This window comes from Panthera uncia (assembly GCF_023721935.1).
Source record: "Panthera uncia isolate 11264 chromosome E2 unlocalized genomic scaffold, Puncia_PCG_1.0 HiC_scaffold_20, whole genome shotgun sequence".
NCBI lineage: Eukaryota > Metazoa > Chordata > Mammalia > Carnivora > Felidae > Panthera > Panthera uncia.
In genome coordinates, this window is record NW_026057589.1 from 20,511,239 (window position 1) to 20,536,416 (window position 25,178).

A 25,178-nucleotide genomic window follows, 5' to 3' on the forward strand; every position below is an offset into this window, starting at 1 on the left:
GCAGAGCACAGACTGCTTCCCCACACAATTTCTCATTTCATTCTGATAATCAGGAGCACGGGCAGATTACCTTCCTTCACAGATGAGAAATTCCCCTTCAACCTCTCTCTGTCCTCAAGGAAAGCAGTTTCCATCCTCCTCTCTTGGGCTCACTGCTGCTGATCCCCTCCTTCCCGCCTCCTTGGGGCACCTGCCCCCATCACTTGTCCTCTGCATTCATCTGCAGCCATGCTTATGACTTCCTTCCGCTAGCCCTTTCCTCCTCGTGCCCAGCACACTTCCTGGTCTCCCCTTGAACTGACAGACTTCTTCCCAAGTCCCTTCTTTCCTTCCCGAGGCTCTCCTTTCCTTTTGCACCAAAGCCCTCACTTCTCATTGATTCCTGAATTCGACCCTAACACACTGGTAAGCTGCTCTTCCTAAAATCAATACCTGTTCATTGTCAAGCCCGACAGCCTCCTTATGGCTTTTGGGTTGTTGGAGGGGATGTCTGCATTGGGTGATACGGTCATGTCCCCCTTGCTTTTTGACATTCGTATCTCGTCATCCTTCTGGGTTTTCCCTTTTTGCACCTAATCTTTCTATGGCTTTTGCTGGCCTTTTCAGAAACCCAGTGAATGGTTGAGTTCCTGCCTCTTCCCTCTGCACATAGTGTGGATGATGTCAGCCTTGCCTTTCCTTCCAGCTACCCTTGTTTGTGGTTGATTGTGATAACTCTCTCCCTCATCCATTGCTCCCTCCCAAATACAATTCGTGATACCCTCTCTAGAAATCTCTCTGGGATATCCAACAGCCCCTCAAGTCTACCTGTCTACAGCATGCAACACCTGTACCCAGAACTGCCGTTTTTGTTTTTTTGTTTTTCTCTTTGCCCACTATCTTGGCAGTGGCAACATCAGAAGTCATGAGGTCTTTGGGCACCTGGGTGGCTCGGTCGCTTAGGCATCCGACTTTGGCCCAGGTCATGATCCCCCGCTTCATGGGTTTGAGCCCCCTGCTGGGTTCTGTGCTGACAGCTTGGAGTCTACAGCCTGTTTCAGGTTCTGTGTCTCCCTCGCTCTCTGCCCCTCCCCCACTCTCACTCTATCTCTCTGTCTTCCAAAAATAAATAAATATTTAAAAAAAAAGACATCATGAGATCATCAGACAGCTTCCCCTTTGCCCTGATGTGCCATTCTTCCCCACACCTTATCTCTTCTCCTTCTGTAAATAGCTCTTAGGTTGGTCGCATTTTTTTATCCCCACTGTTTCTGTTTTCTTTCCTTGAGGTTACAACCACAGCCTGGTGCATTCAAAGGCTTCACATGATGGACTGACAGATACAAACACACACAGTTAGGCATAAACATTTTTATACAACACATCTGTCTAGATATGCATAAAGTGTATGATTGTCAGTCACATCAGATGTATGGCTTCTACATGGTCCCTGTCACACGGAAACACATGGCTTCAAAGCATACCAACAAACCGTTTAGCACAGACCTGATCAAAGTTAGACACGCAAGCAAGTATACAGGTAGACATTTGTCAACAAATACAGTTAGATATACACATATATCACAAGGACAAAAACGGACCTATTGGCATAAAATCTCGGTCATGGACAAGTATTTGTTGAGGTCTCCGCCATTGTAAGGCGAAAAGTTGGGTGACGTAATATGTCCTGGCCCCAGCAATTCCTTAACACGCCCACCATGGAGGACTCCGGTGCACATGGAGACATCTCTAAAATCAGTCATTCCCACCTTCTACCCTGTTCCCTTCTACGTGCACTTTGCCATCTTGAGCTCAGAGCTTCCTGCTTCTTTTCTTAGGCATTTTTGACCCAAGGGCTGACATAGCTGTGCTTGTTGCTAAGCTCTGGGCTGCTTTGAGAGTTGGGGAAATGGACTGGCCACTTCAGGCTTGGCTTGCTAATAATAAGCTAGGAGGACACCAGATGTGGGAATGGGGACTCAGGGGCCTGACCTCTTAAGTACTCATGAGAACAAAAATATCACCCATTCACAGACCTGCAAACTCAAATAAGGCCTTTATTACAAACAATGGAAAGTTTGTTATTGACGACACAGTGTGCTTTTTCATTATTTTAGACACATTTTCGCATATATTCTCATAATGAACTAAAGCCTACTTTTGCTGTTCACAGAGCCAAATCACCTATTCTTTATATTTTCATAGGACTTTAAATCTTTTAAGAGGGCTTTCTGAGACATTCTCTCATCTGAACCTCAAGATTCTTTTTATTGTAAATGAGATTCATATGTTGTACATATTTTACATATTTTCTATTCTTTTGGTACTCCCTAGTAAACCAGCAGAATCTTCCCAGATGTTATATGTCAGTGTTCTGTGAATATAATCCACTGTGTTTTTCATTGTCTTATTATTGTCTACTTCATTTTCCCTTTTTCTAGCCTGTCTTTTGCTTGGTTAGGCCGGGTTATTTTGTTGGTGGTAGTTGGTTGGGTGGGTGGATTTGTTGTTGTTTTAACCCCTCTACCTTTTTCTCCATTACATATACACACTCTAGTTTTCTGTCTTTACCTGAATATTAATTATTTTGTCTTCCCAGAGACCAAACAGTTTTATTTGCACTCATGCATTGAGATTTTAAATATCATTCTTCCATGTTTATATAAGAAGAGAAGATGCCCAATATTTGCATTCTGTGTTTCCCTACACATTTTATCCTAGATATTCCCTCTACTAGCTAGGTGAGTTGAACAAGCCCCGCCACCTCTATAAACTTGATATTCCTCATTGTTTGAGGAAGACCAAGATTTACTAGAGATATTAATTGCAAATATTAGAGTGAACACATGTAAAGTGCCCAGCACGTTGCCTAATGCCCACTTAAGAGATTGTACGTAGTCTATGGTGGTGATTATGGAAGCAGTCAAATGTGGTATTAGAGGTTAGAACATGGTCTTTGCACCTACATTACTGGTAACCATCTAAGAGTGTCTCTTGCTAATGGACCCAAATTCAACCTTGTCTTGCAGTTGAATGTCTAAGTTGTTTGCCATGTTTACCCTTTATAAATAATGTCTGGTGAACACTTGCCTGCATATAGGTTTATTCTCCTTTTGAATTTAGCATTTGAATGTATTCCTAGGAGTGATATCACTGAGTGAAGGGGTATGAACATGTATAAGATTCCTGATAAATAATTATTGCCCGATTGTGTTCCACAAGAGAACCATGAGATTACACTGCCACCAAAATCTAGAGAAAGATCATAGAAGCTTTCTTAGCCTTAGCTGATCTTGTTTCCTGTTTGACTTTTCTTATATAGATTTTTCTTTAAAACTACATACACACACCACACACACACACACACACACACACACATATGCAAATATACACATCGTTTTGTGGAGTGTGGATCAATGATGGTATTTAAATACCATTTGCCGCACTTTGGTAGGAACTTGTCATCCAAAGTTCAAGACGATTTGGATGATATATAACATAACTTCAGCTAGTACTGGCATTGAATGAGATTGGTTTATATACTGAAAATGATGTTCCACTTTCAGTCTTCTGATCAGATCAAGGGGAAAGTCTCAGCTTGGTGCTAACAACGCTTTAATGCCCCACTACCCCCTTGCTTATTTTCCTTTTAGAAAGAGGAGCTGATTTTCCCCGAGATTCTAGTTCAAGCTGAATACCCTCATTTTTGTCTCCAGTGTGTTTATTTTCATGTGTTTCCTACTTCTTATGAAAAGCAACACTGGTCTTTATTTAAAATTATGACACAACGTTTCCTGGTTTGCACACATGTATGTCATTGAATAGTTAAATTACAGATAGGGCGGAAATCCTGACAGTGTTGTTCCAGTCATTGAAGTTGGGGGCATAGTGCATGGGTGGTGCATTCCAACAATTGGCCCACTAATAGTAACAAATATTCCTTGACAAAATATAGACTAGGAGTCTCCATAATGCCTGGCGTAGTGTGGAATTTAGCAATTGCCCCTTCCTCCCTATGCATTTATGAGTGCAAACACCTTGCAGTTGGCCATGAGGCCAGTAGCTTTTATATTCAGTGGGTTCTGGGGGTTCGTGACCAGGTACATAATCTCCTCCCTTGGCAGATTAAGAACGGGAATATCCCAGCACTGAAGGATGTATAAATCAAGACTGACATTGTGAATAGAACGATTCAGAAGATGGGATTAAAGAGTTTAATGGTAGTCATTGTGAATCACCATGTCAGCTTTAGTATGATTCTAACGATGTACTTGCTAACGCTAATGAGGTTTGATAGAATAAAATTAACAATGTCCAAACAGCCCTATGCTTTCGCAACAAAGGAACCATATCTCAGAGCAGAGTGATACATCCTTTCCGTGGGGCTATTTAGTCGATTGATTTTGGGTTTTTTCTCTTTTAGGATATATTTAAATTTGCAAGAACTTCTCCTGTCCCAAGACAAAAGAGGTCCATCGTGGTATCTCCCATTTTAATTCCAGAGAATCAGAGACAGCCTTTCCCAAGAGATGTTGGCAAGGTAAGTCATACAAAATACAAATGAAGTGACAAAGGCACATTTTAATAAGGAGGAAAGCATACACAGGGCAAGCTGACTGTGACCATCTTGGTGGCCTCCTGAAGTTGGCCTCTATTCCTCTATGATAGGAAACCAGATGGTTTTGCCAATAAAAGAATGACAAAAGCCATCAAACAAACAAAAAAAGGAATTTATAAAAACAATAATAATAATACCTCTGAATATCATGCTTTGGAGAGCTATGTGTCATACAAGCACGCTAAAGTTGTGTCAGGAAGATGTCACTGGTTAATAGATTCATTGCTTTTAAGATAATGTCCAGGCAACCAGCCAGATTCTATACTATACATGCCATACCATACCAGTATAGCAGTATGATATGTGGCCTAATTTAGATCCTAATTTTCAAATGTGTAAGTCCAGTGGCACCCTGGGTCAGCTCTCTAAAAAGAACTAAGATCATACTAAGATCCAAAGAACTAAGTCATACTAGCCAGACCCAGAAAACACTGTCACGTGAATCAGAGGAATAACTTTTCCAGGAAGAAATGTTCACTGTTAAATGGGCAGAAATACTGGTGTTGCTTGATCAACACATTCTCTCCCTGTAGGAAAGTCAACATGGAGAATCAAATGTAAACCAGTTCGTATTTTTGGGTCATCCTGGAATTTGAACAGTGGTGGTTAGTTCAGTGAATGACCTTAATGGCTGGATGCTATTGAACTATTTACTCATTCATTACATAAATAAGGAGCACTTGTTATATGCGAGACTTCAAGATTGGGACTGGGTGAATATTGGCGTGAACAGCAGAGAAGCCCCTAGTGTGATAGAGCTTTATTATAGTGGGGAGGCTATATTTCAATGAGGAAATAAACAAACAAGAAAATTGCAGAGGATAATAAATTCTGTGAGGAGCGGAAGCAGCTCTTCGGGAAGAGAGTAAATGGCAAGGCCAGGGAGTAGAGGAACAGCAGTGTTCATGTACATGGCCGGGAAGGCTGGTCTGAGACCATGGTGTTTGAATGGAGACTGGAGGGGTGAGAAAAGGATAGCCGCAGCAAGATCTGGGGAAGCTGCGCTCTTAGCAGAGGGCACTGCACATGCAAAGGTCTAGAGGTGGGAAGGAACGAGGCGTATTTGAGGAGCAAAACATCTGGATGGCTGCAGTGTGAGTGGGGAAGAGAGTGGTAAGAGCTAAAGTCAGAGAATCTGGACTGTCACAGTGGCTTCAGACACCATGGCAAGTGGGAATTTCATTGTATACACAGCAAGAGACCACTGGAGGTTCTCCCTGGGGTATGTGTGTGCGTGTGCGTGTGTGTGCGCACACTGAAAGGCCCTCTGGCTGCCTCATAGGGAATGATTTGTGGGAGCAGAGTGGTTACGAGCAGTGGGCACAGAAAGATCTGCCAAAGGGGGTGTTATATGGTGGCCTGGACCAGAAGTGAAGGTAATTTGGACCATTAGAAATCTATTTCTGTTGGAAATTAGAGGCATCAATAATCCAGTGTCCTGGTAATCACCATATTTGAGATTTGAAGCTACCGCTGTGCCAAAGATGCCTTTCTTTAAGCAAAACCTCGCTAAGGGTCCGGGACAGGAGACAAAGGGGAGCAGAGCTGTTCCAAGTGGGCGGTGGTGGGGTTTAGGAGCCCTGCTCTGTGGACAGCCCTAACCACCGCGATGGCCCTTGTGTCAGTGTCCCTGAAGCCAAGAGTGGCACTCACCAAGGACCAGATTCCTCAAGGCTACAAGACTCTGCCCCCAAACCATTTCAGAGACACCAGTTGCATCCTTGCTCTTTAGACGTTTACGTAAGTCTGGTGGTCTCAGCCCTCACTGTGCATCAGAGTTGCCTAGAGAAGTTCAGAGACACTCGCCAGGCTCCGCCTCCCAAGATCCATTCAATTGGTCAGGAAGTGGGGACCATGCATCAGCAGTTTTCTTTTAAATCCCAGGCGATTCTGAGGTGCAGCCAGGGTTGAGAACCCCTGAGCTACACCAGGCCTCCTTCCAGAGTAGTGATGGACCAACAATATCAGCACCACCTGGTTGGGAATACCTGGATGGACATTACTGGTTTCTCCATGCTCTTTATACCCTTAAAGGAACTTTTTCCCTCTGTGCATGCTTGGTTGTATCCATTCACCTTGTCTTATGCCTCACCGTCATCAGCCCCACACCAGGAGCTAACAAGGGATGCTCTGCTGAGCTCTGAGACAGTGTATAGGTATCTTCAGAGAGTTCTGGGGAGGTGGGGAGAAGGGAGACACGTCCTCCTCGCCCACTCAAACTCTCTGAGTCAGGCAACTCTTAACTGCATAAATATCGCACATCAGACTTGAGTGTAGAATGCCATATGAAGAAGAGACTGTGGTTATGAACGCATAAGGACGCTGGCCTCACTTCGGTTTCCCCCAGAAGCTGACCCTGAGACAAGAATTCAAATGTGACTAGTTTATGTAGGAGGTGAAGAGAATACTGGTAAGGGAGGGGAGTGGGGGGAATGGAAGTGATCCAGGGAAGGAAAACAGCCAACGGAAAGGTCTCTTTATCAAGGCAACTACCACTGCAGGTGACTGCAATGTAATCCCCAGGGGACGTGCTAGGGAATGGTGGAAAGCACATTCCACGGGGGGAGAAAGCTGGGGTATTTACAGACCAACCCCATCTGTCTTTGGTTGAGGATCTTTCACAAAGGCACAAACTCTCCAGCACATCCAGCCTTCCCTGTGTTCTGGGTGCCAGCATGACAGCTTTCTGAGGCCTGGGGGAGACAGTTGCAAGCCTGCTGGTGTGCCTTGAAAAGGTGAGGTCCAAGGAAGGGGACAGGGCACGGATGGACTCCATTCCATCACCAAACTTAATACAAATACGTTTGTTTGCAGGCCACATTTTCCCTGGCTCATCTTCTGCTCCCACCTCATTTTCTGAACTTTTTTTTGTCTCATGCCTTTGGAGAGGACTGTGCTTGCTTCTCTCCATGAATACGTACTCGCTGCGTGTCAGGTGGGCAGATCTCTGAAATTCAACCCAATCCGCATCACTAAGCACACATTCTGCATCTGCATTTGCAAAGCACCATGCTAGGGGCTGGGGATTTAAGGACAAAAGGCAATAGACAGGATCCTTAATCTCACAGGATTATAGAGGAGTAGAAAAAAATCATCACAAACACATTATTTGTCCAATGCTGTGAAGTATAAGCACCTTTCACCCATTACCTTAAATTCTCATACAAGCAACCCCATGAGGGTCATCCTCCAGTGTGCAGGGTGAGAGTAAGCAGAGTCAGAGGGAGACGGTCACCTGTCCCAAGTCACACAGTCAGTTAGTAGCAGAAACAAATTCCAAGCCAACTCTTTGAGGTTTCAGCCTGTGCTCTTAACCCGCTAAGTGCAATCTGAGAATTCTCTTACATGGGATGAAATATCTTTGCTGACAGTTACTCTCTTTAAAACAACATTAAAATTAAATTTAATTATTTGAATTTGAAGCGCACCAAAGAAAAAAAGTAGGATGGATAGAGGGCTGGGTAATTGGATAGATATATGATAAAACAAATTTAGTAAAATGTTAATGGTAGAATTGGGTGGTGGGCATAAGGTCGATCACTGAAAATTTCTTTCAACGTTTCTTCTGTTTGGAAATTTCCTAATACAATGTTGGAGGAAAATTAAGCTTAACTAAATACAACATTATCATAAAACAGAAGAATTGGTGTGTTGACTCAAAAATAATTTTTTGTCTTTCACTTCAAGAGGATGGATGGAGACTAAGTACCTATTTCTTTTCTTTCTTCTTCTTTTTTTTTTTTTTGTCATATTTTATCATAAATGCCTTTTAAAGAAAGGAGACTCACACACTTCAGGGTAAAGACATCAAAAGCAAGTTGCTGCCGTGAATCCACTCTCTGGGGGAGATTTTTCTCAGTTGAGGCTGTGCCATGCAGAATTGTGTATTGACAGAAAGGCTTTGCAGGTAGCCCTGGGGGCTAGACAAAGTTTTGGTTGATGCATTATTTATCTGCCAAATAATTAATTAGTCGGTAAGTGGCTAACTTATTGGAATTTGGAAACAGCTTTAACATTATCTCCCTCAGTGTTTCTGAAAAATGGCTTAAATACCCAGTTGCGAATATGCTCCCTCAAACCTGTGACTTCCTTCCCGTTTTTGAGCTCTAGATCCGGGAGTGTGTGCCCTAAAGAGAAATGCGTAGCTGCCACCAGGTGCTTTTTCCCTCCCCCTTCAAAGTGTGACTATTTCAAAATTTGAGCCATAAATAATTTCTTAGTTTTACCAACTTTCACTGATAAATATTTGATTGCCTCTTTAGAGATTTTTGAGTTCCTGGGCCTGGTTGATTGAGAGCAGGGGACTTTAAATCTGTGGGGCAGCAAGGAGGTCTTTGGGAGACGTATTTTATTCTGTTTTATATTAAGTTTGAAAGACAAGTCATTTATGAAATGCTTATTAGAGATTCTAGTTTCATCACAAACCCTTTTCATCAAAACCAATGAAAGTACATTTTACTGAAAATCCTTTTTTTATATCCCCTATAAATTGGTAGAACGGGCCTTTAGAAGGACATCTTTAACCCAGGACGGGAGAAATATGTAATTGGACCGTGTGCTTTTCGTAAAGGGAATCAACATAGATCATTAGAGCAAATCATGAAAACCACTCAACCAGGACTCTGCTTTGATTGTGTCATGAATGCACATCATCCACAAGGGTAATTTATGGCAGTTCCTAAATATTGCTCAGAGTTCTGGGCATACTGTCTAGTAGGGATCTCCCCACATGCACGTAGTCTGTACCTCCCATTTATGCCCAGCTTTGCAAACAGGTGCCAAGGAACCAGTGGCTCAGGACTGAATTTGTTTTACTCCACGTAATAGCCATTTGCATCACTTTGAGAACACATGGGTGCCAAGCTGTGTGGGCCACAAATCTGGTCCTAGATCCCCAGCACTGCTCAGTCTCACCCTCCTACTAAAAACATAGACTTAGCCCCGTCCTACTGCCTGACTCGTTCTGTGTCGTCACCATCAGCCCTCCACCCCTTTTCAAATCCACGATTTCACAGTTTTTATTCAAGTCTGACTACATGCCTCATCTCAGAAATTTACAGCAGTTTAATTTCTCTTTTTAAAAATTTTTTATACATTTATTTATTTATTTTGAGAGAGTGATGGGGGTGTCAGAGGCACAGAGAGAGAGAAGGAGAGAGAGAATCCCAAGCAGGCTCCATGCCGTCAGCGCAGATCCCTACGCAGGGCTCGAATTCACGCACTGTGAGATCATGACCTGAGCCGAAATTAAGAGTCTGACACTTAACTCACTGAGCCACCCAGGCGCCCCTAATTTCTCCTCTTAAAAAGAACCAGGAGTTTTACTCAATAACTAAAATTTACCACTGGCTAGTGTATAGGAGAGAAATTTGGGGGCACCTGGGTGTCTCAGTCAGTCAAACCTCCAACTTTGGCTCAGGTCATGATCTCCCGTTTCACAGGTTCATGCCCCACATGAGGCTCTGTGCTGACAGCTCAGAGCCTGGAGCCTGCTTCAGATTCTATGTCTCCTTCTCTCTGTCCCTCCCCTGCTCCTACACACTCTCTCTCTCTCTCTCTCTCTCTCTCTCTCTCTCTCAAAAATAAATGAACATGAAAAAAAGAGAAATTTGAATATAAAAGACCCAAGATGTCCAGAAACTCAATATTCAAAACTTCTTGCAGAGATGAATAGCATAATTTATTTCTACATGCAGCAACACCACTCATACATATGCCTTTACTATTTCCATGACTTAGAACTCTTTCCTCTTCCTGGGACATAGCCCCTTCATCCACACTCTCCGGGGGCTGATGCATTTACATTCAAGGCTTCGCTGTCCAGTGGAACATTTACATCCTTGCAGAAAATTCTGTCCACACTGTCCAGTATGGTAGCCTCTGACCAATCACATGTGGCTATTGAACACTTGACATGTGGCCAATGCAACTGAGGAACTGGAGTTTTAAGTTTTATCTAATTTTAATGAATTTTAACTCAAAATTTAAAACTATTTGATTCAGTATTGGCATGAGAAATCTCCCTTTTCAACTGTAAATTTTAGTCTAAGTACAGGTCAAATACTTTTCATGAAGATATAATATCTAAATTGATATGTAAGTGTAATATAAACAGGTTTTCACAAGCATATTACCCCCACAGACAAAGCATGAAAAATATCTCATTAATAATCCTTATATTCTTGTCATGTTGAAATCAAAAAATTTTGGATATCTTGGTATGCTTAAAATTAATCTCATTTGTTTCTTTTTACTTTTTTTTTATGTGGCTACCAGAGAGTTTAAAATTATTTGTGTGGCTCACATTATATTTCTATTGATCACTGCTGGGCTAACGCCTGTTTCTGATGCAGTCTCTTCCTTGGGTTTTTTTGTTTGACCTCCTTTACACATTGTTTATACCTCCTTGCTCACACAGAACACATTCGAGAGAGCAATATAGTTTCTTTTGTATTTTTCTTATCTTTCTCTTAACTATAATTCATCAAGTGTAGCGATACAATCCACTGCCTAACACAAAGTAGGACTCAAATATTCTTTGACTTGAATTCTAGTTAGGTCTATGCCTGGTTGGATAAGGCATTCACTGGTTCCTGATTAAAGTGATCACAGCCCGGTTTGTTGTTAGAATGGAATTAATAGACCGTTATATGATCAGTCTGGATATTTCTAACAAATTTTAATTTTCCACAATGGCAGTGAGGATACCAGATAAATTGGTTGGTAGTCAACCATTATGTCAGGTCAAATCTGTATCTTTGGCAGATTGTGATAGATTGGATGTTGATGGATTGTGGGGGGGGGGGGGGGGGGGGGGGGGAGGGGAAAGAGAGAAGGAGAGAGAGAGAAGAAAGAAAGTGCTTGTATTTCCATATTTGCTCAGACGTATGGTATTTTAAACCCACTTAAATAAAGAACTTCAAAACTAACTTTATTCACAACTGAGCAGAGTTAATTTTAACTTATTTCAACTAAGTCTAGTAAAAATATATATTCACCATTAACAAGTGTTGCCCTCTTTCTGCAAAGTTTAATTAATGATAAAACATAATTGAGTTGTTTTGGTTGTTTGCCAAATACATATATATGCAAAAATGCCCTCCGTGATATACATCCAGCAAATAAAGGCATCCGAGCCTATGGAGGAAGCAATATTTTTAGTCCTGGGTTTATCACCCCTTCAGTTCTCAATGTGAAAGATTCCCAAGGCTTTATTGTTATGTACATTTGGCCTCAGACTGAATTTATATTTAATTATTCGTGAACATTAAAGGATCTGGCATTTCAGCTTGAATTAGCACCCTGGAGGCAGGAGAGTTGAGGATTTTCAAATCCAACTAGAATCTTCAACATCTAATGAATGTCAGCATCTAAGCCAAACCTGGGTGCCCCCCCCCTTGTTCTTACAACAACCCCACAAAGTACTACACCCATTTCTCAGATGGGGAAACTGACATCAGAGAAAGGAGACAACTTGCCCAAGATGACTCATTTAAAGAGCTGTAGCACGAATACCGGAATCTAGGAGTCTTGAGTGCCCATCAGTGATCTCTGTACCATAATGTGTGAATGTTGAGTCCCCATGGGTCTCTGCTGTTTGCATAACATGCTCATGTGAATTGCCATCTGACTCTTGCACATACTCTCAGAGACCAGCGTTCTATCCCTATTGTACTGAGGAATCGAGGCTAGTGCATCATGCAAGACGGTTTCCTTGTGGTACAAACTGAGGTGTTGTGCAAGCTGGGTTCCTTCTGCGTTACCACCTGCCATGCACTGGGGGGTCTGGAAAGATTTCAAAGCAGCACATGGTGTGGGCTAAGGAATAGGCTTTATTGGAGAAAGAGAACACGTAGAAGCCAGGGGTCAGCCAAAGGTGAGAATCACTGTTCCCCTTTCCCCATCATCCTACAGAGAGCTATGCCAAGGCCTGGGCAGAGCTGAACATTGTCCAGGTTTGCCAGATGAGGCCCTCTGCTGACATCACTCTCCCTTCTTAAGCTACCTTGACTATAACCTTGTCAGTGGACAGACAGTCAAATTCTTGGGGTGCCTGAGCACAGGTACCCAGATTTATAGAGGTTATCTAAGATTCCAGATGCTCAAAGCCAGACGCCTTGGACGGTGATATGCTGGTTAACCAGCTCTCGGGTGTGAGGAAAGCCCTAATTAGTAATGTTTGCCACTTTCTTTGGCGTAAGTCTTCCCACAGTGACCAATTTCAAGCTACCAATGTTCAAGCTTCTTAAATACTTAACAACCAAGAAGTAGGAGCTAGCTCCAGCTTACCACTAACCTTGGGACCTATGGAATGTGACACTGGATGGGCCAGTGAATGCCCTGACCCAATGGGGATCTGTACTTGAGTGGAACCTCCAGCTTGGAGAGGTGGCTTCCCCATCTACCCATTTAGCCCTGAAGTCACCTGTTTCTTGTCCAGGGTGAGCACGAGGGGTCATTCTGGATAATTCTGCCCCTTGCAACCCATTAAGAACCTTGTCTAACACCACATCACTGGTGGAAAGGAGAAGCAGACCTTGAACCAGCACCCTTTCAGCTTTGCCCCACTTCTCCTCCTGTGCACAAAAAAACCAAGTCAGTTCCCTGAGGCTGACAAATTCTGTGACAGTTGTCCCAGTTCTACCTGGAAAATGAGGAAGGGAGAGATAACATCCTCTGTGAAGTGCGGAGAAATGAGGTTAACCTCACAGTTATTTGATGTGCATGTTTGTGCACTGAGTCAAGGCCGGAGGTCATGTCTTGGTTTAACAAGACCACGTGTTGACAAGCAGAAAACTGCTTTCTTCACCCGGCAAGGAAAGCCACTGTCTGGCTTCAGAGCATGCTCTTTTTGTTGTTGTTGGTATGTTGCTGACAACCCTGTTCAAAGGAACCACAAGGAACAAAAATGAAAGCAGAAAAGGCTAACTTTGGTGTGATTAAGAGATATCACTGCTCGTTTTTCTCAGCGACGAGGCCACGGCTGACTCAGTCGATAAGGGCGGCGAAGAAGCAGGGCCCAAGGCGCGGGAATGGACTGGCCCTTTTGTGGTCAAACTTGCAGCCCCAGGTTTTGAGGCAGAGCTGGATGGCAACAGAAACAGACCAATCCACGGTTTTCTGAAAAGGGGGAGGGGACGGACGAAGAACTCACCTTTATTTCCTTTTCTAACTTGGAGCTCACCCTGGCTTCCCAATGGGGTCCTAAGGGAGAGACTTCAGTGTGGGACTGGTCCTGCCTCCAATAGCAGGAATGGGGAAGGTCTTGGATACAAACGCCCTCTGGTGCAAGTTTAAATGGTCCTGCCTGTAGGTGTTTCATTGGAGATGCTGGTGTTTCGGATCAGGAGATGAAGAACAGACCCAGCTTAGGCCTTTGGGGAAGGCAAATATTCCTCCTAGGCTGAAAAATTGAGGCTCGTGCATTCATTCATTCACTTAGCCATTCATTCAGAAATGTTTATCGAGTGACTGCTCTGTGCCAGGCACTGTGCTGGCTGCTGCCCATGGATTCCCCCCTCATGGAACACACAACTGGAGGAGACACAGAGCTGTAAACATGCAGATGAGATGGTGACAGGGAGCAGTGGACATGTGGAGAACCTGAGAAGGCAGAGGACGCAGCTCCCAAGAGAACCCCCCTCGTGTCGCATACCAGCAGGCAAGGCGAAGTTGGGCCAGAAAGAGTTCTCCAGGCAGTGATAAGATCATAGGTGCAACATCTAGAACCCAGAGAGAGCATCCAGTACATGGAGAGCCAAGAATCATCGAATGGGGCTGGGTCAACAAGGGCCCCTGACAAATACATTTAGAGGAAGATTTAGGGGCTGGAAAATGAAGAACCGTAAACACAACTCCAACTCCAGTGAGTTCACGCCTTATTCTGCAGATATCAGTTATAAATCGAGGAATGACATGACCAGATTGGCCTTTTAGGAAGATAAATCAGCTTGTGGTGGGTCACACCTGGAGGCTGAGAAAACCAGAAGCGAGGTGTGTGTGTGTGTGTGTGTGTGTGTGCGCGCACGGATGGCAGCTGTAACAGCAGCCCAGGTGGGCGGTGCATGGCACCTGGGCCTGGAAGTGGCAGGGAGACTGGAGAGAAGATACCGAGGCAAGCGCTGGGCAGCCTTGGTGAGTGCTGGGTGGGGAGGGGAGGAGGTAGAGGAAAAGGAAGACCCCTCTTAGCTGGGAACATCATGCCTCCATAGGATGCTGAAGAAGTCACCTGCACGGAGGGTTTAACTGTGGGTCAGTAGACTTTTCATAAAACTGAGCGGCCTGTTTTATCCCTCCTCCCTCAAGTTCACTCTTTACCAGGGCTGCTGTGCTTTCCTTCCGTGAAGCAAGGGGTAAGTTCTCCCAGAGGAGATAGATCTACCCGCACATTATACACAGGTGGACGGACAGGCTAGATGCTAGATGTGGAGCTGGGCTTCTAGGGAGTAGGTTCATTTTGTACCCGCAAGACTTGTGGGCCACCAGACTCTCAGAAGCTCCTTCCCTATGTGTCCCCAGGTGTGAATACAAATCCTGCCTGATCTGTGCCTTGTGATTTCAGTTTAGTTATTCCTGGTTCTGGATTTGAAATCTTTTTTTTTTCTTTTTTTTTCTGCCAGCTCAGAAATGTACAACAGCTGTGTTCACTGTTGGCCTTCTAGCCTCGAATTCATTCTAAATACATTCCTTCTTAGTAATTTCTTCTTTGAATGCTGATGTTGGCTATGCATTAGTATACACAATCCACAGGCTCTATGTTGCTCAATTTTTAGTTCATTTATTTGACAACTTAAAATTCCTCACAAGTGGTGCTTTTATTTTGTTATTTGCATCTGGAAATCATTGCTAACATGCCATGGAATAAATCTGGGGTTTTTTTCATAATTTTTTTCTTATTATAAGAATAATAGATGTTCATCAAAAACTTTAAAGAAAAAAACATATATTTAACAGTAACAATATAAGCATCTCCCAAGTCCCACCACCACTTTCCCCATAGTTTGAGATAATCACTGCTGGCCCTCGGTCTTTAAAGTGCATACAAATCTGTGAAAGCACAGCTGCCCAGGCCCCATCCCATCAGACTGTGGCTTCCCTGGGTCCGGAGTGGGGAGTTAACCTTGGAGTTAACCATTCTAGCACGCACACCCCAGTTCTGCTGGTTCTCCCAATTCGAGAAGCTCTGTCCTAAACGTGCAATACCCACACAGGGCCATCCTGTACTCCCTGACTTTCCACTCACCAACATCTCAGAAACATCTTTCATGTCCTCAAAGGTCCTTCTTCAATGGCATTTTGTTTCTTCTTCTTTTTTTTTTTAAGTTTATTTATTTTGAGAGAGAAAGAGAGAGTACAAGTGGGAGAGGGACAGAGAAAGAGAAACCCAAGCAGGATCTGCACTGTCAACACAAAGCCCCATGCAGGGCTCAAACCCACAAACCATGAGATCATGACCGGAGCCGAAATTGTACACTTAACCAAATGAGCCACCCAGGCACCCCTTCAATGGCATTTTGAAATGCTGTGTGATGTGGTGTGCCATTGGCTCAGCCGTTGTTAAATGCCCGAGGTTCTTAATGCAGGGTCCACAGATCATGAGGGGGGCTGTGGGTAGATCAGTTCCCTTGGTAATCCAAAGGATTTTTGTTTTTGCACTTGAAATATTATTTGGGGAAAGATGCCACATGATTTACAAAAGGAGTCCATTAGACAAAATGGTTAAAAACCTCTTAGACCATCCCCAGTGCATGGCATTTAGTGGTTTCCCTTGAACATCTCCTAGTTGTAAATCATATTGCTATGATTGCCACCATTCACAGATCTTTGCCTAGATAGGTATGCATGCAAGCGTGTGTGTATGTATATATGTGTGTGTACATATGTGTGTGTGTGTGTGTGTGCATGCGTGTGCATAAAATCAATGGTTACCTTATATGAAACTTGAAGCCAACAGTCAAGAGCTGATGTAACAGCCTATCTCAGGAAACAACCCCCTGACTCACTCCTACCTGAGATAGGCTTGAATCCACCGTGTCCCTGCTCTGATGCATTCTCTGTCCGTCTCCTCTGCGGCCCTGCGTCCATCTGACAACACCAGCTTCTCTTCCCCACCCATCCTCACACTCCCCAGGTCTAGAACATCTTTGTTCTCATCATGCTGTGCAGCTGTCATCTGGGACAATATATCCTCAGCCCTGCTGAGGATTAAAAATACGGCTAATAGGATATATATGTTCCATGCATGCTTGGGAATGTATGGAATACTCTGGAAGCCTTCCAGTTCCACCTGTGGTTCCCCCATCATTCTCACTCTCCTTCTCTTTCCCATCATTGAAAATAGCCTCATTTGTGCTGCCCTCTCTCTGAGATTCTCCACTGAGAATTGCCCTCTATCCGAAGGGCGCTGCTGGGCTCCATGCTTTGTGTACTTCGATACTAATTCCATGCAAAGGAGGTGTTTCCATGGCCTTTACAGAGGAGGAAACTCAATGACTTCTCTGATGCCTCAGAGTGCTGAAGCTGGGATTTTAAAAGTCTTTATTGAAGTATGACATATAGACACAAAAGTACAAGATCATGAGTCTCCAGTACCATGATTCTTTTACAGACAGAATGCACCCATGACATCAGCACTCCAACCACAAAATGGAACATTATCAGCCCCCAGAGCCCCCTTCATGTCACCTTCCAAGCCCTAACTCCACATCCCCCCAGTGTAACCAGCCCTCCCCTCTATCACCATGAGCTGGTTTCACCATTTGGTACATAATATAAACAGAATCATACAGCATGTATTTTGTGTTAGCTTTTTGTATTTTTTGCTCAGCATTACACTGGTGAGATCCATGTTTATTGTTAGGCACATTTGTAGATCACAGATGTATCATATCACATTTTCTGAATACACCACACGCTCTCATTTCTACTGTTGAGAGGAATTTGGATCATTTCCAGTTTGGGACCATTACAAATAGTACTGTGATACTACCCTCATTCATGCCTTTAAGTGAACATACGTACACATTTCTGGTGGTATATATCTAACCATGGGGTTATTGGGTCAGTTTTAGTAAATTCTGCCAGACAGTTGCCTAAGTGGGTTATATGGAAGCTGAAATTTAAACCCATTATTCTGACTCTACAATGACTTGTGGGAGTAGGGTGAGAGGCATATTTCTTTTTCTGTTGTTTCTAAAGAAAAATATATCCAGTTTCTGTCCTACTTGGTAGTGATGGCCATCAATATCAACAATAGCAGGGGCCTGTGGAATGTTTTTGGATCACGTTAGAACCTGTTGCCTTCACCGTCGAGAACTGGAGGAGGTCACTGGTTCTCCACCTGTGCTGATCCTCATGATACCAGGCCGTGTTACCAAAGACCTTTAGCAGCACACTTTTCCCAGATATGGGAAGATTTGCTACACGGTAAACAATAAAGCATTCTGACCCACTGATGTATAGTTGTTGAACAGACAGTACGCATATCCACCTTCATTTGACATCCCTGATGAACCACTAAGTGTTTGAAGTGTCCCCTAGTCCTTCCTAAGTGTCCTTCCTAAGTCAGAGAAATCCACCTTGAGGCTCTTGCTGCTCTCTGGCTATGTTTGTGTTTATTGATATTTCGATCTTCTCCCTCTCTCAATTTAGAGAGATCATAGACCATTAGAGCTGGCAGGAACTCTGGAGATGGCTCAAACCCTTCACTTTAGAGATAAGATGGAAAATTATTTGTCCAAAGTTAAAAGACGGCAGAAGTCCTAATCTACCCCTCATTCTGTTGCCCTTTTGCTTACACTGGGTCTTCTGAACCTTCATGGTCCTGGGGAAAACCTGAGCCCAGTCTGGAAACTTCCCAGGACTTTAGGAGTCTCAGCAAAGCACACCATGATTAATGTCAGGTGTCCATGATCTCTAGGATCATTCAGCTGAGACTGACCTTGTCCCATATCTTTTTGCTGGTCTTAGCAGCATTCTTAGAGGGTGGTTCCAACCCTAAGGGTTCAGCTGATGGCCCCCACGTGCCCTCCCAGGGTCAGAACACATCACAGGACCAATCCATCCTTTGAACAGGAAAGACAGGGGTGAAAACTCCAGGAAGAGGGAATATATCAGTGCAAAATCCCACCTGGGTAACCCCTGTTTTGTTTGAAGAGAGAAACTTACAAAATCCAAACAGGCTAATTTGGAGAGCTTAATTTCTGCCCTGGTTGTTTGCTTGTGTTGTTCCCATTTTAGCCTCAACATCTAGCATGTCTTGTACAGACTAGGCTTTCAATAAGTATGTGTTGAATGAATAAATAAATGAGTGAATGAATGAATGAATGAATGAGTGAAGGAGTGGCCAAAAAAAGGTCAATTCCAGTGGTCTCCCCACACTGGATTAGCACTAAAGGACTCACATTTACCTTTGCCTGTAGGCACCTATATATTCTTTTATATGCAGAACAAATGCCTTTAAGTTTGGGATTAAGAAAAATAATTTTTCCTTTTCTATATCAGTTACTATTAAGTGGATAAAATGATGACTTTGGTAGAAGAAAGAAGATACATGGGGAAAGTTTCAGAAATTTAAATGTTATATATGAACATATATCTATATATGTATTATATAATTTGTATTCTGTAACATGTTATGTAAAGTACATTTTGTGTTGTGAGGTGACACTTCCTGATTTTAGTTTTGTGGAAAGAATGGATCCTTGTAAGTAAATTGTACAGGTGACTGAAGCAAAACTGTTTTGGAAAAAGTGATCCCCTTGGATGCCAGTATCTCTGTAATGTTTTATACAGTAGTTCCCTCTCTTAAAGTAAACTGAAGTTAACATGCCCATTTATTAATGGAAAGGTGGCTTTTATTATTATAACTATAAAATGAAATTGTGTTATACCTTCCGAAACCGGGGACACATGGAGAGATTATATGCTCCCTATGTTAAGTGGCTTCATTCTGCTGGGTATTTTCATGTGTGCTTTTTATTTTTTTATTTTTTAATGTTTATTTTTGAGAGAGAGAGAGAGAGAGATGGAACATGAGCAGGGGAGGGGCAGAGAGAGAGAGAGACACAGAATCTGAAGCAGGCTCCAGGCTCTGAGCTGTCAGCACAGATCCCGATGCAGAGCTTGAACTCACAAACCGTAATATCATGACCTGAGCCGAAGTCGGACGCTTAATTGACCTAGTCACCCACTCAGGCATGTGTGCTTTTTATACTTTCCTGATCTCTTTCCCCATCTCCAGACGCTTTTATCCGCCACTCCTCCTTCCTGACTCTCTGCCTGTTCTAATAAGATTAACTAGTCCTTGGAATTTGCTGCTTTCAAATCTCTGTCGGCTGGGAAATTAGTCTCCGTGCATATCCTAATCCTGTGATATAAACTCGGAAAAATGAGACAGACTTGGATTTAGTGTCTGTTCTACCAGTGACCAGCTGTTTGACCTTTGGACAGGCCACTTGAACCATATGAGTTCTGTTTCTGATGGGAGACAAGGCTGGTAACACCTTCCGTCCACGTTTGAGGAAAGACAAAACGAGACCACTCCGTTGATCTCTGGCCACATAGTAAATGCTCCGTCAGTGTGCCCCTCCTTTCATTCTCTCCCTTCCTGGCCAAAATCCACCTGCAAAGGTGTTAAGAGAGCTTGTGAAGCTCTCTCCAGAAGGAAGCAAAATAGGCTTGTACTTATGTAGATGTTGAAGCTATCTTTCATTCCTGTGGTTGACCCTTCCAAAGGATGAAAGTTGTCGTGTAAGTGTGCTATTTAATCAATATTACTAATAAAAGACGCTAACATGACTTAGCACTGTCCAGGCAGAATGTTAAAAAACAAAACAAAACAAAAAAAAACCCTTTTTTGAAAAAAACAACTGGCAATCCACTCTACCCATCTGCCATTTTCTCTGTTCTAGTTGAATATATGAGAGCACATCTTCAGCAATAAATTCAAATATAAGCACCATGAGATCTGGTCTGTTCACAATTGCACTTTTGGGGCCTGGAACATCATAGATGCACCATAATTTTTTTGACTGAATAAATAATCTCTTTCCTGCAGATGTTGTATCATTTATGCTGTGCCCAGGTCCTGTCAAAGGAAAAAAAAATGAAGGCAAAAAGAGAGACACTCACCCAGCCATTTGTCTATTTTTTTTTTCCCCCTCTGCTCAGGGCTAAATTTCCCTGAAAAATCACATCAGATCCCAGCTATCAGAATGAGTTCATTAGCCGGGCTAGGGATTCTAGCTTCGGAGAGCCTCAGCTTCCACCCAGCCAGGTGTCTGCTTCAAGAACAGCGTTCTCTTATGCAAAACATTGGTAGAAATGACCTGCTTTCTGACAAAGAGCAGCTCCAGAATCTGCCTGCCCTGTGCTACGGGATGGTCAGTGTAGACGGAGGAGCGTGCAGGCGGCCAGAGACCGGCGGCAGGAACGTGATCCGGCCGCTCTGGCATCGTGAGCTTGCCGTGCAGATGGTCCAGTTGCAGAAGGAGATGCTGTGGCTGTGTTCCTCCTTGCCCTTGCTGATGTAAGCATGGGGACATCGTATTCAATTTTTGGTCTCCATCCATATGCTGCTCCTCCAATGTATTTGTCCACATGAAGGGAGATGAAGCACAAAACAGTAGGACATCCAACTCTGCTTTAATTACAGTGATGAGCTGTTTGTCCCGGTGCCACGCGCTGCGATGCCGCCTTGTTCCCCTGACAAACTCAGAGCAGGGGTGACGCCGACTTCCCCGGCAGCCGCCAATCGCCGTTCCCGGGCAGCAACCGTGTTTGGTTTGATATTTATTGTTTGAAAACCAAGGGCTATGACTCTGCCAAGCTTAATGAAAAGGGGAAAATCACTGGGGGCAGGTATGCAATTTTGAAGATGGGAGGTTTTGAACAAAGTCCTGATACTGACAGCATCCCTGGCACATGACAGATGACATTGTCATTCTCAGCAACAACAATGCGGTCATGGCTCTCATGCAGGTTTAATTGTCCAGCAGACACTAAGGGCCATGTCAAGACAGTTCAGCCAATGGGAATCAATACACCATTCAGGGTCCTTTTTGCCTTATGCTTTGCACTTCATTCATTCATCTTTTTCCCCAAAGAAATTGCTCTTCTGGAGGGCTTCTGCTTGCTCACATGGTATCTCCCTCGCACTGGTCTCTGTGGTCGCAGAGAGCAAAGACCTCACCTTACTCACCTGTGTACTCTCGCTCCAGGCACAACACCCACACGCGACATAAGCTGTAACTATGGATTCAGTGGAATTAGAGAGACCAGGAGCCTGGTTACTCGTGGAGGCATAATTTTTTCGGGGACCAGAGAGATGATGACAGGCACAGGGGTGGGAGAATATGGACAGCAGCCTGTGGAATCTGAGACCTTCGTGATTGGTGGGCAGCACTTACCAGAAGAGTCAGGGCAGTGGGTGAAATCACGGGCCAATGAGTTGGACCTCATGGCTTCATATCCCACCCTGCCACCCACCAGCCAGATGACTTTGGTCGGGATACGTGACATCTCTATGACTCAGTTTCCATATATGCACAGTGAAGGTGATAATAATACCTGCCTCATAGGATTTTCCTGAGGGTTAAATAAGACAATCCTTGAGAGTATTCTGGCATGTAGAAAACTCTCAACCCATATTAGCTATTGTTGTATATTGTTATTATAAATACCTAATGCAGTTAGTATCTTTGTACTTAGGACTTACCATGGGCAGGTGTGAATGTCTCTTTTGAAGACCCAGAGATGGATTTACCCTTATACCCCTAACATTATCCTCAAAGACACTATTTGGCTCATTTAAAAATTATTTACTCATTTTTAAAGACCACTTTAAGCTCTTTTTAGTACAAAAAGTAGTTCTATTCCTATTCTCATAAGAATGGTGTGAAAAATCTTATTACACTCACAATCTTAAATTAAGATAATTGAAATCTGCTGTTGGAAAGTGGACCCCAAATATATCAAAAAATTAATTCAATTCAATTATAAATAACAAGAATCAACTGTACTTGAATGTGTGTGAAGTATAGAATCATAGTTAAACATTTAAAGAATATGTCCTTATCTGGTTACTATGGTGACAGGTTACTCCAAGAATTCATGGTTCTATGGTAACAATGGAACTATACTATTTCCTCTCCATATTGAAATATTCAGCAACTAATTTCCTGTAGCTTCATAATATGTCATGTTAATGACCTCAGAGGTGGAAACCAAGGTGGTGAGATCGTCTCCATGCTCTACAATTATTCTATGAAACAAAGCAGGAAGAAAACGTGTTTTTATACTCATTGGACTGGGAACTACAAGGGAGTTCTTAATGAGAAAGAGATAGCAATGACACTTCATGGGGAAGTGCTAAATTTAACTCAAGTGGTTACTGTTACTTATTCATTGGGTCCAGAATAGATAGGATCACCACCATGAGACAATTATAGTTTCATATGGGTGAAGCCAGAAAGAATATAGTAGAATTCAATTGAATTTCACCAATTGTTAATGGAACCTATCATGTGCTGGGCACATATGAAGTAGGAATTGCCCCATAGCTATTCTTTGTCTGTTAAAATTTTTATAGTAGTTTTGTGTGTGTGTACTACCAAACGTTCAGAACAGTAGGAATAATAAAGAAAGAAAATGTAACTGAGGTCTAAAAACCCTATCATCAGTATTAGTTTCTCCAAAGTTCCTCGCAAAATCCTAGAGGTAACAAAGGATGTGAAGCAGAGGTATGTTGGAGTCAGCTCATACCAGCTTGCACCAGTTGGTATGCATCTATCCCCAACTCTGTATTCAGTGATGTCACTTTAGTGGCTTGAAGTCATCCATGAAGGGAGTGTTTACACCATAGGAATTGGCAAACACTAGAAATCAGGTTCGTTCGTTGTTTCCTCCTTCCCTCCCTCCCTCCCTCCCTCCTTCTTTCCTTTCTTCCCTCCCTCCCTCCGTCCCTCCTTTCTTCCCTCCCTCCCTCCTTCCTTCCTTCTCTCTCTCCCTCTCTCTCTCCCTCTTCCCCCTTCCTTCCTTCCTTCCTTCCTTTTCTTTTTTCTTTTCTTTTCTTTTCTTTTCTTTTCTTTTCTTTCTTTTGCTTTCTTCCTTTCTTTCTCCTTTTTGAGAGTTGACAGTTAAACATTTACCAGCACTCCACTCCACTCTCAAGCAGTGACTTGAAATGATATCTTCATATTTCACAGACATCTCCCTCCTCTTTCTGTATCTATTTCTCTCTCCCATACCCCCTCCACATACACACCCATGAGGTCAGTTTTGCCTCTGTAGATTAAAATTGAATAACAGCTGCTTTTGAGCTGATCTCTGCTTCTCTTACTCTGATTCAAGCCTCCAGTATCTCTTACCTAGACTTTGTGTACAGCCTCCTAATTGATCTCATGTCCACTATTCTTGCTCCTTTCAGGTCCAGTCTCCATACAGCAGCTAGAGTGATCATCTAAAATTGTAAATCGCTTAAGCAAGCAGGAGAAAAGAAATAAAAATGAAATCAAAGCTAAAATAAACTTAACTATAAACAGGAAAACAATAGAAAAATCAACAAAACTAAAAGATGCTTCTTTTAAACAATGAATACAATTGTTAAGCCTCTAAAGATATAAATTGCCAATATCATAAATCAAAGAAAGATCATCACTACTGATCACACGGACATTAAAAAGATAACAAAGGAATACCGTTAGTATTGTGGCCTCCAAACTTGCTACCTTAGATGAAAAACCAATTCCCTGAAAGACATAAATTGTTTAAACTTGTATAAGGAGAAGTAGATAACCTGAATAGCCCTAGACTTACTAAATACATTAAATCAATAATTGATAACCTGCCAAAAAAGGAAGCATCAAGTTCAGATGGTTTACTGATAAATTCTACTAAGCATTAGGCCCAGATGGTTTCACTGGTGAATTCTGCCAAACGTTTAAAGGAGAAGTAATGCTAATAACTCACAATCTCTTCCAGAATATAGAAGCAGAGAAAACACTTACTAACTCATTCTATGATACCAGCACCCACCACCCCAATAGTCAAATCTGATAAGGGCATTAGAAGAAAGGAAAATACAAACCAATATCTCTGTGAACATTGATGCAAAATTTCCCCAAATATTAGCAAATCAAATCCAACAATGTATACGTAGAATTATATTCATGTCCCAGTGGAATTTATTTCAAGTATGTAAAGCTGGTTCAACATTTGAAAATCAGTGCAATATATTATATCAACAGGATGAAGAGAAAGATTCTATAATTATGTCAATTAATCTAGAATAAATATGACAGAATTCAATGCCAATTCATAATCAGCAAACTAGGAAGAGGATAGCTCTCTCAACTTGATAAAGAACGTCTACAAAAAACCTATAGGTAACGTCAAACCTACAGATGATAGACTGGATGCTTTCCCGTTAATATCAGGTAAAAGACAAGGGTGTTACCTCTCGCCACTCCTACCAAACATTGTGCTATAAATTATATATAATTTATTTATAATTATATATATATATAATATATATTATATATTTATTTATATATATATATATTTATTTATTTATATATATTTA

General features: G+C 42.6%; 1 protein-coding gene across 4 annotated transcripts in view; it reads left to right on the top strand.

The window, feature by feature from the left end:
* The window catches only part of CDH13 (cadherin 13), a 1,039,621-nt gene that overhangs the window by 456,026 nt on the left and 558,417 nt on the right, over positions 1–25,178 (top strand). For all 4 annotated transcript variants that reach the window (XM_049622721.1, XM_049622720.1, XM_049622722.1 and 1 more), the window contains exon 4: positions 4,403–4,519. In XM_049622721.1, coding sequence (XP_049478678.1) covers positions 4,403–4,519 — 117 coding nt within the window. The remainder of the gene's footprint in view (positions 1–4,402; positions 4,520–25,178) is intronic.